This window comes from Humulus lupulus, chromosome 1, assembly GCF_963169125.1.
Source record: "Humulus lupulus chromosome 1, drHumLupu1.1, whole genome shotgun sequence".
In the NCBI taxonomy this organism is placed as follows: Eukaryota; Viridiplantae; Streptophyta; class Magnoliopsida; order Rosales; family Cannabaceae; genus Humulus; species Humulus lupulus.
Genome location: NC_084793.1, coordinates 253,444,308 through 253,461,352, shown reverse-complemented (window position 1 = coordinate 253,461,352; position 17,045 = coordinate 253,444,308). Strand labels below are relative to the sequence as shown.

General features: G+C 34.5%; 1 protein-coding gene across 1 annotated transcript; it reads right to left on the bottom strand.

Annotated features, from left to right (window-relative positions):
• Positions 1–11,027: 11,027 nt before the first annotated feature.
• On the bottom strand, positions 11,028–14,346 carry LOC133805631 (haloacid dehalogenase-like hydrolase domain-containing protein At4g39970). Its single transcript, XM_062243805.1, has 11 exons — positions 13,901–14,346; positions 13,714–13,807; positions 13,223–13,267; positions 13,077–13,127; positions 12,743–12,817; positions 12,611–12,644; positions 12,262–12,317; positions 12,086–12,145; positions 11,586–11,645; positions 11,384–11,430; positions 11,028–11,290 (listed from the first exon to the last, which is right to left on the bottom strand). Exons 1-11 carry the CDS (start codon positions 14,266–14,268, stop codon positions 11,242–11,244), a joined length of 939 nt encoding a protein of 312 aa, XP_062099789.1. The 5' UTR covers positions 14,269–14,346; the 3' UTR covers positions 11,028–11,241.
• Between the last annotated feature and the right edge of the window lie 2,699 nt (positions 14,347–17,045).

Here is a 17,045-nt window from a genome sequence, read left to right as displayed (position 1 = left end):
TCTCAAATCCATTTGAAGAACCACTGCATTGCCGATGACTTCCAATGTCAGTTGTCGTACTTAGGGATGTGATTTCAGTTTCAAGGTCACCAATTTTTCTTAGTAGTCTAGGGATGACCACCTTTGCTCGATGGCACATTGGAGGGTCTATCCATTCAAAGAAATTACACCCACCATGAATCTGAGTTGACCAAAACATACAAAATTTCTAGTGAACACCCATAACCATTTATTCAATGAATCAGATTACAAAAACAAATGGAGATCTTACCTGATACTTGTTGCATGTTCTGAATCTTCGCCCAGGATTTTTGTTTGTCCAAGCCGTTCTTTCTACCATTGGCCTTGGTGATCGACAATGGCAATTTTTTTCGTTCTCCATTAACCCGATGCAAAAGATTCCCTAACCCCCAATTCGAAGGAATTACAAGTTTTCTTCTACTGGGTTCACGTGCTATACTGTCGGGGGTGGATCGTCTTGGTGTGATCGGGGGGAAAGCTTCATCTTCATCGTTTTTCTGGGTATGGAGTTTTGAGTTTTTTCTGTTTTAGATTAGTTTTAGAACTTGGTTTTAGACAAACGGTTTTTTTGATTATATTAATTAATCATAGTTAGTTTTCTTTTTTTGTTTTTAATTAAAACCATAACCATTAATTGTTTTTGTTTTTAAATTTTAATAATTTAACCCAATCGGGTCATGACACGTGTATCAAATATACCCCTAACGGCCCAGGGACCAACGGCTGCTCTAAAATCGTAACGGTAGGCATTATTGCCGCCAAAATTTTTACATAAGCATTTAAGTGCAATAAACTGAACTACATAGGCATTATTGCCGCAAATATCCCTTTTTTTATGACTATTTTTTTCAAATTTGTAATGTTGAATGATTTATTTTTAGTATATGTTTTGTTGTTTTTCAGTTTCTATTGTGTTGTTTTTAAGTTGTCTTACTGATATTGTTGTCTAGATTATTTTTGTGTTATTCAATGTTGTTTGATTTTTATTTTTTAATTGTTATTTTCTTTTATTTTTTTATTTATTTTTGTTGTTGTTGTTTTTTTTTGTTTATGTGTGTTACTTTTTGAGGATGTTGTTGAGGGGGAGGGGAGAGAAGTGGCGAATAAGATTTTGTGGTTAAAGAAGACGATGATTTTGTCGTTGAACAATTGTTGTTTATTAGTTTTTGGTTCATTGTTGTTCAATTTATTTTTGTTAATTAGTTGTTTTAATTGTTGTAGTCAAGTTGTGATGATATTGATGTTCCTAACTCAGATGTTGTTTTTATATATGTTTTACTCCATTTTTTTTATTTATTTGTTGCTTTGGTGTTGCTCTTGCATTGACTATACATGTTTTGGATTAGGTCATAGTTGTATGGTTTTTATCCGAGATCGATCTTGTGTTGTTTTTCATATTTATGAATTAATTCATGTTGTGTGTCATGTTATTGTGTCACTATTGACCATCTAGAGGTGAAAAATAGATTGGTTGATTGTGTTGCCTTATTTTCAGTGGTGGATAACATTAATTCATTTGATACTATAGTTGAATGGTTGTTGATTCTTGGTTGCCGTTTTGTTACAGATACAGTTTCTCAACAAGCTTTTCATATTTGCAATGCTTCGGTATAAATTATTTACTTGCTTCGAAATCAACATACTTTTTTTTATCATTCAATGTCCATTGCTTTGTACCAGAATCAATATTGGATTCCATTATCTGAAAAAGTAAATAATATTTTTTTTAATATATAATACAATGTTTTCAGTGGCAATTATACATTTTATATCTCAGGTTCAGTGATATAAACATAAAAACAACACTACATAAACATTTGGATGAATATAAATTTCAAAACATTCTTCCTATTTTCACTATATTTTCCATCTTACCTCCTTTATTTGAAGTTGTTTTCTGATTTTTTTTCCTTCATCTCTGCTTCTAAATCTTAGTGAAAGTTATTATATATATATTTTTTTTGTTGAATTTTTGTTGATATAGCTTAATGGAGGATTTTTTGTTGCTGATTACCATTGATTTCCAAGTTGTTGGTTGATTTCACGATGTTCTTCGTCGATGTTTATGATGATTTGAAAAACATGTTGTTTGAGAATATTCTTACCCATTTTTTCTTCCAATTTTGCTGAAATCGAATGTTTTTTTTAAAAAAAAGTTGGAACTTGATCTTTCTGTCGTTGTTATCAAATGGAGTTTGTCGACACCTATGGTTTTTTTTTTGCTCTGAGATCGGTGCTGTGGGTGGTACAGGAAGGAGAAACTTCCTCCATTTGTGAGAGAATGATGAGGAAGAAACTGTATTTTTGTTGAAAAAAAACTTGTACCGTATAAAAGTTTCTTTTTCCGTGTAGCAGTACTTTTGTTATTTTTTGGCAGTATGTGGGTATTTCAATGAAAATCCCTACGGTGTAAAAAATTCATACAAGGGAATTTTTCAAAAATATGGTTTTTATACCATCAATGTGCAAAGATATGAGAGTTATACTTTTCTTAATTTGTATGGGAAATTTATTAAAGAAAAAGTTAAAGTATGGGAAACACAATTAGTAGCTAACTAAAATATAGAAATATCACATTTTTTTTATCATAGTTATATTTTCTTTGATTTTGAAGGTAATTTTTTTTTCCATCATTTTTTTATTATTTTTTTTTCCTTACTTGTTTTTTCTTCCATTTTTTCCTTTTTTTTTTCTACTAATTTTTTTCTTTCAATTTTTTCATTATTCTTCTTCTTTTATTCATTTTTATTCATTTATATATTTTTTTCTTTCATTTGTATTGTTTTTTTTTCATATTTTTTCAGTTTTTTTTCATTATATTTTTTCTTCATTTTTGTATTTATTATTTTCTTCTTCCAATTTTTTTTTTCTTTTTTCACATATATGAGCTTTTTTTTCATTTTTTCATTCATATTTTTTTTCTTTTCATTTTTCCATTATTTTTCTTCTTCTTCTTTTCATTCTCATTTATTCATCTATTTTTTTCATTTATCATTTCTTTTGTTTTTTTTTTCATTTTTGTACTTATTATTTTCTCATTCTATTTTTTTTTTTTTACACATATATTTTAACATTACATAATTATTCTACTATTTTATTTATTTATTATCTTTTATTATTATAATTTTTTTATATAGTTTTTTCCACTATATGTAAAAAAATTCAAATAATTTTTTTCAGCATTTTCTTTTTACTGTAACACTTATAGGAATACCAAAATTTGGAAAGAAAACTAATAAAAATATGAAAACATGAATGTGTAACTGGTTACCTTCACATTCTTTGTGTGTATATTTCTGAGGGTAACTGGTTAGTTTCATGTTCTGGTGAGTGTATATTTATGGTTTCTTTATGGTAATTAGTTACTTATGTTAATAAAACCATAGTTACTTCTTCTTCCTTTTTTAATGAAGTGTTCTTCCATTTTTTCCTTCAAATTTGATGTTTCTTTTCATATTTAATATGAGTAACTCGTCACCCCTCTTAGGTAACTGGTTACCCCTCTTATGGCAGAAAGTTACTTATCTCAGGATAACTGGTTACCCCTCCTAGTGCATGTTATTTAACCTAGCTCTATGATTTTTTTTTTAAGATCAATCAAGTAACTGGTTACCTTACCTAGGATTTGAAAAAAAAAACGTACAATCTTAAAAAAAACATGTTTATAATAAATAAATAATAATTTTAAAAACAATTCATATTACAAAAAAAAAATTTGCAAAACAACCAAAGAAAAATTTAATATAAAATTAGTAATATAAAAACAATATAAAAAACAAATAACCTAAAAAAAAAAAAATCAAATTACAAGCATATCCTTCCAAATTTGATTAAGAGTAAAACTATGGCATAAACCAACTTTTATACAAAAATATGGGAAAATAAACCCATAAAAGTGAAAATTCTTAAGAAAAGCCATAGATTAACTTTTTTAAAAAAAAAAGCCATATATTTGCACACCCTATTAAAAAGGGAAATTTGATAAATCATGTTTACATTAGCTTAATAATTAAAATTTGAACCAAAGTTAACCACCATATGATACAAATGCTCTTCTTTCATTTAATACTAAAAATACCCCTCTCATAACAAAATCTCATACCTTTCCTCTCTAAAATCTTGCAAGAAAGATACACATGGGTAAGTGATTTTCTTTGATTCTTGTTGTTGTTGGTTGTTTTTATGATTTAGAATGCTGTTTAGATGTTGGATCTGTAGTTTGTTGGTATTTTTTGCTGTTTTTTGGGTGAAAATCGTGGTCTGTGAAAATCTGCGTTTTTTTGGGTTCCTTGAGTTTTTTTCTAAATGTCCGATAGTGTCCGATAGAGGCCCGATGCAGGCACGATAGTTGTTGAGTTTCAAGGTTAGGGATGAGGTCCGATGGCCACCCGATGCTTGCCCGATATGTTTGGTTACCCGATGGTCATTAAGGTTCGATGGCTACCCGATGGTGCCCGATTATTATTTTCAATCTACACACCCTTTTAAGTATGATAATGGATCGATAGTAGTCCGATATATGCCCGATTGTTGTTATTAAGTTAATGCGGACCTATTAGTACGATTGTACATGATGGTACCCGATAAGTGCCCGATACTTGCCCGATAGTATGATGGTACATGATGGTACACGATAGTGATAAAAAAACTTAAATAAAAACCGTACCTTTTCCCCTGCCCATTTCTTGTTCCCTCACAAAACTCTTCACTCCCACAAAACCATCGAGCAACATATCTACTCTCACCCGACGCCTCTCTCTCCCTCACCCACCCTCACCCGACGCTTCTCTCTCCCTCACTCGACGGTCGGAAAAAACCCCACCGGAGACGAAGAAAAACCAAGCCTCACCGGAGAAGAAAAACCGACACCTCATTACGCAAAAATGTCTAGGGTATGTGTTTTTTTCAATTTCTTTTCCATTGGAAAATGTTATAGTATGTATTGTTGAATTTGACTGTGTGAAATCTGATAAACCGTAAAATTTTGAAAAAAATTTATAGGTTTTTTAGAGGTACGATAGGGTACGATAGTATTTGTGTTTCTCATAACTTCAGGTTGAAGATGATTGTACGATAGGGGTACGATAGTGGTTCGACGTTGGTACGATAGGTTTGTGTTTTCTGATAACTTGAGGTTGAAGATGGAGGTACGATAGGGTACGATGTTGGGTACGATGTGTGCCCGATAGTGGGAACAAATGGTTGTGTTGTTATAATCCGATGGTGTACGATGTGAGGTACGATTGTGCACGATAATGTTATAGTTCCAGTTTTTCATTGGTGTCCGATATGGTGCGATAGTGTCCGATAGTTGCTCGATAGTATATTGCAGAATATAAAATTTGATGTTTTTTTTTTATTCTATTTAATTGGGTATTTATTTGTTTTATGCAGAACTTAAGACCTCCACAACTGATAGTTCCAGTAGAGGAACATTTTACGGGACGTATCACTTGGCGCGGCAGTTGGTACTTTCCAAAGATTAAAGCCAAATTTATACAGTGTGATTTATTGGATAGGGTGAAGGAATCCCCTTTCAAACAGTTCTTCATGGCGGAACCATTAAATTTTTCTGGTGCCTTAGTCCATCAGCTGTTGTTGCACAAATTCAGAGGGGAGAAGACTGACGAAGTCCAGTTTTATATTGGGAAAAAACGATGTAGATTTAGCCAATTGGAGTTCGCTTTAGTTACTGGTTTAAATTTTGAGGCCGGACCGTCTGAAGCTGAGATTAAAGCGAAGACCACTTCGGATCGGTTGATTCTTGAGTACTTCAATGGTCATTCCCCAGTGAGCATAGGGCAACTGCGCAGAACTTTTGAGAGTTGTCAAATAGTTGATGATGTGTACAAGATGGGTTTGTGCTTATTAGTTGAGGGTGTTTTGAAAGGTCGTGAGGAGAAGTTGATGGTTTGGACTGACATGCTGAAGAAGGTAGACGACGTTGACTTCTTTTTCCAGTACCCGTGGGGGAAGATATCATACCAGAAGTTGTTACAAACTTGTCAAAAAGACTTTGTTGAAATGAAGAAGCATTTACAGAAGAAGATTGAGAAAGGAAAGACTCAAAAGGAGGCCAAGTACTCTATTTATGGGTATGCTGCAGCATTGCAGTATTGGGCTTTTGAGTCCATCATTGAGTTGGGTCAGGATTATGCTGTGAGATTGGGCCAAGGCATTCCAAGAATGATCAACTGGCAGAGCAAGGAGAAAGTAGAGATACACAAAGAGCAACTTATTAAATTGTTTGCCAAAAAGGTGAGCTTTTACTTTACTTTTGAATGTTTTATATTTTTTTCTAGATATGCAATTTTATGGGTACTGCACGATAGGAATACGATAGGGTACGATTTGAGTACGATTGTGGGGTTATTTTGTGGTTTTTTGTCAAGTGTTTGAAAACTGGCTAAGGGGTACGATTTGGTATGATGATGGTCCGATGGGGGTACGATATGCATTCTTTATCAATGTAGTTGTAGAGGTACGATATTGGTACGATGTTGTACGATGATGGTATGATAGTTAGCAAGTAATTCTCACTTACGGGTACGATATTGTTATGTTATGGGTACGATATGGGTACGATATGGTACGATTGGGGTACGATAGTGGACCATTTTTCACCGATGACAGTTACTTATTTTTTATATTGTTTTACTTTCCAATCTAAATATGCATTGTTTTTTGTGGCAGTTGACAGTATACCCTTACCTGTGTGCCCGACCTGCTGAAGAACAGTATGTGAGGACCCTTACAGACAATGAATCCCCATTGTATGTGGACATGGGGTTAGAGGAACTAGAGGTGGGTCCCGATGGACAGCCTACACAGGAAGCCTTACAGAGCCAGGCTGAAAAGCTTGCTGAAAAGTTAGCTGAGCAAGCAGAAGCAGCAAATATTTTTAAGGAGGTTCCATCAGCTCAACCTGAGGCACCTGAGGTTCCCCCATCAACACCTCATGCCAGCACCTCCTCCCAAGCTGAGCAACCAGGCTACTCTATGATTTTGGCCAGGTTGGAAAAGGTTGAAGGGCAACAAAGTGCCCTTATTAAAGGTCAGTCCGAGATCTTGGGTCAATTGCAGAAGCTGATGACAATGATGGAAGATCTTAGTAGGCCAGCTCCAGATCCACACCCTCAGTCCACTGAAGAAGGTCCTCAGTCTCCTGTAGATGAAGACATTCTCCCTAACGATTACAGACCTGATGATGTAGATGATCACATTTTTCGCACACCAGAGGATATGCAAATTACTGTAATCGGAGATACTGAAGATTCTGAAGTACAATTCTTAAACATAGCTCCACCAGCATCGGAGAAGAGGAGAGAAAGAAAGAGGCCTAGGTGGTTCGATGAGTACACTGCATTGAGGAAAAGGAATAAGAAATCGAAGACAGCAGTGAATGTGGATCCATTGAGGGTTGTCGATGGTAAATTACTTATGACCTTTCACAAGTGGTTGCTTGGCACCATTGGGAATAAATATCCGAGGGGATGCTTCTCAGGGACACACGATGCTGCTTGGTTCCTGAAACTGCATACTCCAAGGACATGGCTTTCTGACTCTATAAGTTTTCTATAACTTCATAATTAAATAATGTTGAAAATTTATTTAAATGTTTCTATATGTAGTGGTACGATATAGGTACGATTGGTGTACGATGGTAGTACGATAATTATAAGTGTCAAATTATAAACTGTTTATATATCAATGGTACGATGGTGGTACGACATTAGCACGATAGGGGTACGATATAATTTGTTAAGTAGTTACTATTACCATCGTAATTTTAGAATTTGTAGTGGGACGATATAGGTACGATGGTAGTACGATAATGTACGATGATGGTACGACAGTGGGACGCTAGTGGGTACGATGGTGTATAATACTAGTTTTTGCCATAAAGGTACGATGATAGTACGACATTAGCACGATATGGGTACGATAGAAGGTTTTATTGTTGTTATTTTGTTACTATATTCATGTACGATTGGGGTACGATTATGGTACGATTGGGGTACGATAGTTACTATATTCATGTCTGATAGTTTTTTGTTTATTTATTTTGGTACGATGACGTGGTTACTGACTTAATTTTCCTTTAATGTAGCATTTAGATGCAGCATTCCATCTCATGAGGAGGCGTCTAGAATTTTATCCTAACGTGTACCCTCATAAATGTGTTGTTATGCCTACAATTTTTCCCGAATCATTGAAGGCTCGGTGGGACGCTTTTCCAGGTTCTGACTACTCTAGATTTAGTTAGGATGACAGTATATTGGACCTGGTTAGGGGTGATGCAGTCCAGTTCTTACCGAGTTGGCAGAACAAGGAGTTCATTTATTTTGCCATCTTCTTGAAAGACCAATTGCAATGGGTAGCTGTAGAGGCAGACCTGAATGGGTGGTTCTCACTGTCAACTATTGCGAAAGCAATCGGAAATATGTGGCTGTCTGAATCCAATGCCACGACACACAACAATTGGCCACCATACCTAGTTTTCAAGAAGGACCCATCAATACATATAACAGGTCGACAAAACTTGAATCCCCGCCTACAAGCACCCAGAGAAAAAAAGCAATACTTGAAGCGACCCTCGTCTACCTTGAAATCAGTAATGGAATCGAGATTGTTCAACTGCAGCATGTGCAAGTACCCAGGTAACTTCGAATATGAAGCTTCAGGCGTACCCCTAACTATGTGGAGTGCTTTCTCTCTGCATCTCCAAGCCTTCTCATAACTCATTTCGATCCCGAAAGAATTCTTCATATCTTCTCTTATTTTGGAGGCTAAATAATCTGAACCGTTAACTGAGAATTTATCCTTGATCAGTTCGGCAACTACCAAAGGTGATGCTTGACGGTTATCTATTTTTCGAACATCGAGGGAACATGTGTGTACATTTTCAAATGTTGTCACCTCGAACATGTTAGAAAGTTGCTTCTTCTTCCCTCTTAACCTCCACCCACAATCAGGATCCTTGCATGTAATGTACCAAACATCAGTACCAGACTTCTTAACTATAAAGTCGAATCCCTTCTTCATTGCAAACAAGCCAGCAACCTTCTTTAAATGTTCCTTGTCTCTGAAAAACTTTCCTAAATGAATCTCCCCGCCCGATGTGCCACCCATAGATATATAGTGACTATTATCCTCAATGTCTTCTCTTGTAAACATCTGAGCTTTGAATTTACTATAATATGTCGAAGAAGAGAGTGGATCACTAAATTCTCTAGCATCATTTGTTCCGTCTGGACGACTACTACTAGTACCAGGTGTTTGGCGATCTTCTCTACGGGGTCTACTTCTACATGTTGTTTGCCTCGGTATTTGGTACGACAGTGGACTCAGGCTCAAAGCTTGAGAACGGACCTCTGTTTCTTGGTTGTCTCTTACATCTTCATTGCAATCAAAATCAGCATCAGGTTCAGGATAATCAAGAAAATCGTCATTGCCCTCAAAATCATTTTCAGGGTCAGGACAATCAGGAAAATCATCATGAAATGACATCTGTGCTACATGATCAACTGTCGGTATGAAAGAGTTTGATTCAGGTACAGCAGTGGCTACCAGCACCTCCGGATTTGTTTCTGGAACATAAGTCCCAACCTCACTACGAGTATCCTTAACAGTACTTGGTGGAGGATTACGATCAACAATGATATTCTTCTCCACCAAAGACACAAAAATGGGAACAAATTCATCTGGCTTCTTCAAAAGCATTGACAAATATAAGCTTACACCCTTGTCATTCCTTATAAGTTCAGGCCGATACATTAACCCTTTCATGTACTCATAATTCACTTCTAATTTCAGGTCATACTGCACTTTGTCAACCTCCAGCTCTGAGTACAAAAGTTCAACAAGTTGTGAGTAAGTTATGTCCTTCTCCAACTCAAACGTTAAATTTTCGGCTCCATTAAAAACCCAATCTCTACCTTCACGCTCCCAAACACCATTATACATTAAGTACGCGAACAAAGTTGACCCTATCATGTACAAAGAAAAAAAAATCAGTAAATGGCAACAAAATGTCGAAATTTAGTTCAAATGTTTTGGCATCGTACCAGTATCGGGTGGCATCGGGCAAAGTTTTATTTATGTTTTTGATCACTTAAAACACTAATATCGGGCAAGTATCGAGTAACATCGTGTACCATCGTACTATTAGGTTCGCAGTAACTTAATAATAACAATCGGGCATATATCGGACTACTATCGATCCATTATCGTACTTAAAAGGGTGTATAGATTTAAAATAATAATCGGGCAACCATCGGGTAGCCATCTTACCTTTATGACCATCGGGTAACCAAACTATCGGGCAACCATCGGGTTGCCATCGGACCTTCATCCCTAACCTTGAAACTCAACAACTATCGTGCCTGTATCGGGCCTCTATTGGACACTATCGGACATTTAGAAAGAACTCAGGGAACCCAAGAAAACGCAGATTTTCACATAACACGATTTTCACCCAAAAAAACAGCAAAAAATGCCAACAAACTACAGATCCAACATCTAAACAGCATTATGAATCATAAAAGCAACCAACAACAACAAGAATCAAAGAAAATCACTTACTCATTTAATCTCTTCACTATGAGCAAAAATAACACAAAGCTTGGTGTTTCTCCTCAAACAATCCACAATGTCCGAATGTGTATCTTTCTTGCAAGATTTTAGTATAAAAATCTTGTGTGTAAAACGTATGATGAAGAGAGAGTGAGATAATGTATGGTGAAGAGAGGTATGGTGAAGAGAGGTAGAGAGGAAGAGGGAGAATAGAAAGGAAAGGTGTCATGAGAGGGGTATTTTTGGTATTAAATGAAAGATGAGCATTGATATCATATGGTGGTTAACTTTGGTTCAAATTTTAATTATTAAGCTAATATAAGCATGATTTATCAAATTTCCCATATAAAATGTAAATTCCTCTTCATACAATCACATAACTTCTCTCATATATACTTAATGGTACCTGTACCTCCTCAACCCTCACTTCCTCATTTGCCTTTTGCCCATTTGGAACAAAGGCCCTTTTTTGGTATTGTATTTAATTTTGCCAAATTTACAACACAATTTTTTAAACCAATCTAACAAAGGAAACTGCCAAGGCATCACCATGGCACCTTCAATATTCTCCAAGAAAAGTTCAAATAAGATAAAACTCTGCAATTCCAAAAAAAAAAAAATAATAATAATAAAATAACAAATTTTCTATTTGGTAGTGGCCACTTTTTGAAGTAATTGTTCCAGGTCTATCAATCTGTACAGATGGCATAAAACATGTATAACAAAATCAATTGAGAGATGTAACAAAATGATGTGTTACCATTAAAGTCAAGTATGTGATTCATACCTCACATTGCTCAAGTCAGGATATTTTGCTATTGCATCATTAAAATCCTAGAGCGTTCACAATGTAAAATCAATGTAAGAAAACTTATTTATCTTGTCATGCAGTGATGTGGATAGTAGTTACTGGCTATATCACGTTTTAGTTATCTTTTCTTCGTATTTATTTTTGGGGTCTCCAATAGCTATAGAGGAAAGAGCCGTACCTGGTCAGCTGTTGAAGATGTATAGGTAATTACACACGGCATCCCAGCACCTGTTGCTGCCTAAAGAGGATAACTTTAATTAAGTTTAAACACATTAATGGATTTCAACTTGATTAAATAATTTACTACCCATAACAGATAAACTTTGGTATATCACTTGCAGGGTGAATTTGCTGGGATTTGGCTAAACTAAAAGGATTATGAAAATGGCCTTACCCAACTTCAGCAGAAACCGAAAGAAAAAGATATTGAAAGTTTGGAACCATACGTTAGGAGGCTATCTCCTTGGATACAATTTACTTCAATTAAAAGTAATTTAATATTTCTTTCTTCTAAATAAATTCATTTGTTTCTCAGCGTTGGATGTATTAGTCCTATTGAAAAAAGAGAAAGCTGTATAACATAATTTTCGTCCACTTATTTGAATTTATTTATTTATATTTTTGAATCTGGGAGTATCTTATGAATATAAAATAAATAGCTCCAGAAATAAGATCTACCTGTAAGCCAATTACGCTGTCTTCCACAACTAGACATTCTATTCCTGATACACCTAACTTCTGCAAGAAAAAGAGAGAAATTATAGGTTACTCTAAATTTCAACTTTGATTATAAAATTCTTAATAACATTTACTTCTAATAAAAAGGCAAGAAAGAGAGATACTAAATTAATTACCTCAGCAGCTGTCAAATAAATAGAAGGATCTGGCTTTTTCAACTTAACATCATCACCTGCAAGCGAAGGATAAATAAATGACAAAAAATTTAGTTGTTTTGAATAGAAATTTTCTAATAGGTACAAAATAAAGTGGCAAACCAAATGAAAAAGGGCGCCATATATGACATAAACAAATAAAAGAATATTTCTTGAGCACTGGTGCAACTAACTACTAACATATTTTTCTTCTCTTTCTGTAGTGTATATCTTCTATCTTCAATGTAAAAAGCAGAATCAACTAAGGATAAAACATAAAAGAATAAACTTTTCAATCATAAACTAATTAGTATAGAAATCATCATCATACCAGCGAGGAAGCAATCAAGACCTTGGAACCGCTCCTAAAACACAGTAAAAATAAATAAATAACAAGCTTCATGAAAATAAAAAAAGGTAAACATATCTCGTCAAGTAAACAACAGCAGATGAAGAAGCTTACTAGGCCAATAAGATTTTCAAGACATAATACGACTGAACTTTTAGTTGCTGCTGAGCAAACAGCAAGCAATGTTCCCTGTCAACAGTGAGCAGAAGAGGCTGAGAACAACATAAGCAAACACCATTAAGCAAAATAAATCTACAAAATAAAAAATGGAACAGAAAAATAACGCAGAAAAGAGAATCAATCTCGGATCAGATAACTCATGAAAGACAAACATGGTGTTGGAACCAACTTATATCAAGTTATGCAGACAGAAGAAAGAAAGAAAAAAAAAAGTATAATCCGTGTGCCTTACAAGAAAAGTTGCATTAAAAATGAATTTAACTCTTACAGCAGCCTTGGCCTCATCCATTAGTCTCAAAACTCCAGGTCTAGGTTCCACCTGGGAAAAACAAATTCAGTTTACTGATTTAATCGACTTATTGATAACAATTTCAAACAATAAAACCGGGAAACAGAGAGAAAATGTGTCCTTACAGTTCCAGACTTAATTATCTCCTTGTATCTTTCAGTTTTCCAATCCTACAGAAGCATAGAATGAAAAGAATATCTCAACTGGTAAAGCCGATATGAAAATGATCATATTGCTCTCTACAATTAATAATTTACATGATATTCACCAAATCACATTAAAATTTCAACATTGTTTTCTCAATAAGTATAGTTGAAAAGGAAATTGAAACTTTTTTCTCTTGTGGAAGTGAACATTGGGTTTCTATGTACTTAACCTGGTTCAGCTTCTAAAAGCAAGCAAATTCGCCAACCTAAGCAAAAGTAACCTCAATGAGGTCAAATCAGTAATATTAAATAGTTTCCTATATCTCCTAATTGTTATAAAAGTACTCAATTTTCTTGGGTAAAAAACAAGAAATCTTAACAGTTACATTTTCAACATCACAAAATTTTCTTGACATTTTTCTCATCATCCGTACACTAATAAAAAAAAGAAGAGTAAAGTAAAGTTACACCTGCAATGTATCGATCAATTTAGATCGACTCTCATCATCTTCTGGAGGTGTCTCGAAAATTGTCGACGAAGGCCATCCATACTCCTTGAAATACCTAATACCAATCCAAAACACCCCAACCAATGACATTCTCAATTTTTAAAAAAATATATCTAAACAGAGAAAGGTAAGAAATATCCGTAGTAACCATCGCATTTTGGGTTTTCCACCGCCGATTTGGTTCTGAAGCGCGTCATAAAATTCAGAACCCCAGGTTAGGGGCTCCGGCGAGGTCGTACATCGAACATTGAAATGAGCGAAAGCATCGTTGTAAGCTTGGCGGTGCAAGTGCTCGGACTCGAGTATGACGCCATCGCAGTCAAATATGAGAGCGCGGAGGCCAGAAGAAGCCGAAGCTGAAACCGAGAGAGGTCTCCACGAGTTCAGAGTCTTCTTCTTTGTGAAGGTTCGAAAAGGTAGTGTTGAATTGGAGAGAGGTCTGAGAGAAGGCGAAACCAGAGCAGTGTAAGTAGAAGAATAAGAAGGAGAGAGAGTCATCATCCATGCCATAGCCATGGCTTTTGCCTCTTGCTTCCTTCCTGTGGCTTTGGACTGCTCCCTCCCTCTAATTTTAACGGATTTGGCGACCGTTATGGACCTTGAAATTTCATGCTTTTATTTTCGTGTCGTTTGATATGTAATTGATGTTTTTAGAATTATTATATGTCGTTGATTGCTTTTGATAATAAATAGGGACATAAAGGGAATTTATCTGTAAAAAAATTGATTGGGACATTATTTGCAACTTTATAAATGAACATATTTTTAATAATAATAATAAAAGGAATACACCACTTATTCTCTTGTTCTCGGCTTGTTCCATTCGCAAATAATATGATGGACATTATTGATTCTCAAAGAAGAAGAAAAAGAAGTAGTCATCGATGGCCTCTTGCTTTTGTCATCGTCTTCTTCGTAGCATTTTCGGTAGCGTAAGCAGTGGTTCTCTACAAACTCCATTGGTGGGCATTTTTTTTATGAGAGAGGTTTAAGGATTTTAGGATTCTCTCATCATGTGTGTTCGTTAAAAATAGTTATTTGTATTCATTATTTGCCATATATGTATATATTTAAAATGGTTCATTTAGATAATCTACTGCCAGTACCACCACCGATTGGAAAATTGAGTTGCAACCAGAGACGAGACAACGAATCGTCAATAAAATAGTGGATACATTGAAGAGGCATCTACATGTTTCTGGCGATGAGGCCACAAGCCACGTTCTTCATTTATTTATTTCTTACTGTTTCAATTAGTCAATCATATTTGTGTCTTTGAGATTGCCTATTTAGTGTCAAATGGATATATGTTATTGAATGAATTTGTGTTATGATTGTTCAATTAAGAATGTTCTCACCAATACTTTATGGAAAAATCAAATGTTTCTTGTCTCATTTTAATTTAACCGATGATAACTTCCCGCAAAAGATTGATAACCTTCCCTATGTGTTCACTCTTCTCCGGGCAATCCTTCAATTAGTTATTTTGTGATAAATATAGTAATTTTATATACTTTAGTCTTTTGTTATTGTGAGTTGTGATTGTATAATAAGATAATGTGCTCTAAGAATGTGTGGGTAATATTATGGTGTATTCTTGCTTTGTGTGCTAAATATTGAATTAGAATAATAAAAATTAATTAATTTAGATTGAAATTAATTTTATTATTTAGGTCCCCTTTCTCGTAGAGCTGGGTATTCTATTGGGTTTTATGTCCTTAATAAAATTATATTCCTCATGTAACACATTTTTATTATCAATAAAAGAAGTAGAAATCATTTTGCATTATTCGCCTGTTTTATTACATGTTTATTAAAATAATACAAACATTTATAAAATCTCGAACATATAGATAGTTACAATTATAGTAACTAGGTCACAGTAAATTATAGGTTCAAAAGAACGAGTCCTAAGATTAGACCACTGCAATGGATTTTCACTGATTAGGTAATCTACGATATGATCTACTTACACATTCGTGGTGTGATGTCTTGTCCAAGGCATTGACCAAATAGATAAGATCGATTGTATTTTGTTACATTGAACTAGGACCGATATTGATTATTGATTGATAAATAAGTATCATTGTTATCGAATCTAATCAATGTCACAATGTTGACCATAGGTCAAGTCGATCTTAATTCTGAGTGATAATATTCTGTTAATTATATTATTTAAATCTTTTGACTTGTTCGTTACAATCTTAACCTACGGTCTAGCCCATACTTATATCTTGGAGATTTAGTAGTGTAATTGAGTGAGAGTATTATTCATAGATATGAAATTTATAAGTTTTGTATGAGAAGTGGAAAGATGGTTTCCTTAATTGCTTTGTTCAAAAGGTTAAATTATTGAGATCTCATTTTTGTGATTAAGTTCATGGAAATATCATTTATAAGGAACTTAGTGGGAGCTAAGGATAAAATACTGATGATGGGTAAAACGGTAATTTGTACCCGACTCATTAGTAAATCATCGATAGATGATTCACTGACTGTAATGGTTATAACAAAGGATAATGTATTTATGGTTTGAAAAATATTGTTGACCCTCGATTTGGCCAACGACACGGAGTCAAATATACGACAAAAGATAAAACGACAATTAAGAATTCAATCTAACGGATAAGAAGAAAACACCAAGGATTTATAGTGGTTCGGCCCCAAAGAATGGTAATGACCTACATCCACTTAGTGCTATTATTAATATTGAATCTCAAAGTCGTGATCAAAGAACTAGGGTTTTTGAGTTTCACAAACCTTGAGGGAATTACAATAAGACGATGAATAATTACACTATAGCTATATTTCTCTCAATACTCAGGAAAAAGATTTTTAGATAAAAAAAAAAAATCTCTTCCTTGAGCTATTTCATGCATATTTATAGGCTCAAAGAGGGTTACTTGGGCCAATGGGCATTTACTTTCCTTAATAACCGCGTATCAAGGTCATAAAGAGGAAATATTCAATGCAATTATTACAGGATTACAATCTTAGAAGGAAATAAATCAAATTATATGACCAGTCTGGTCGTATCTAATAGTTAAGCCCGGTGAAGCGATATGCCTTTGGTCGATAGCCGAACAGCACTTCTGCCACGTGTCAACCATATGCAAGAAATCCTCACCACGTTATCAGCAGCCGTTTTTTCGGGTAAACAAATATTTTCTATGAATTCAAGAGTTCAATTCTGAATCTAATGTGGAGTCCTGAGGAATTAAATAATTGTGAGATCATTTATTTAATAAATAAACTCACGGGAATTTATTGAAGTTTGTATTTATGGATCCATG

What these genes read in the sequence shown, in the direction of transcription:
- LOC133805631 (XM_062243805.1), bottom strand. Translation starts at nt 14,268, where the DNA reads ATGGCTATGGCATGGATGATGACTCTCTCTCCTTCTTATTCTTCTACT. An exon ending in TGGATGAGGCCAAGGCTGCT is followed by an intron (nt 12,818 to 13,076) that starts GTAAGAGTTAAA and finishes CACTGTTGACAG; the next exon opens with GGAACATTGCTTGCTGTTTG. An exon ending in TTTATTTGACAGCTGCTGAG is followed by an intron (nt 12,146 to 12,261) that starts GTAATTAATTTA and finishes TTTTTCTTGCAG; the next exon opens with AAGTTAGGTGTATCAGGAAT.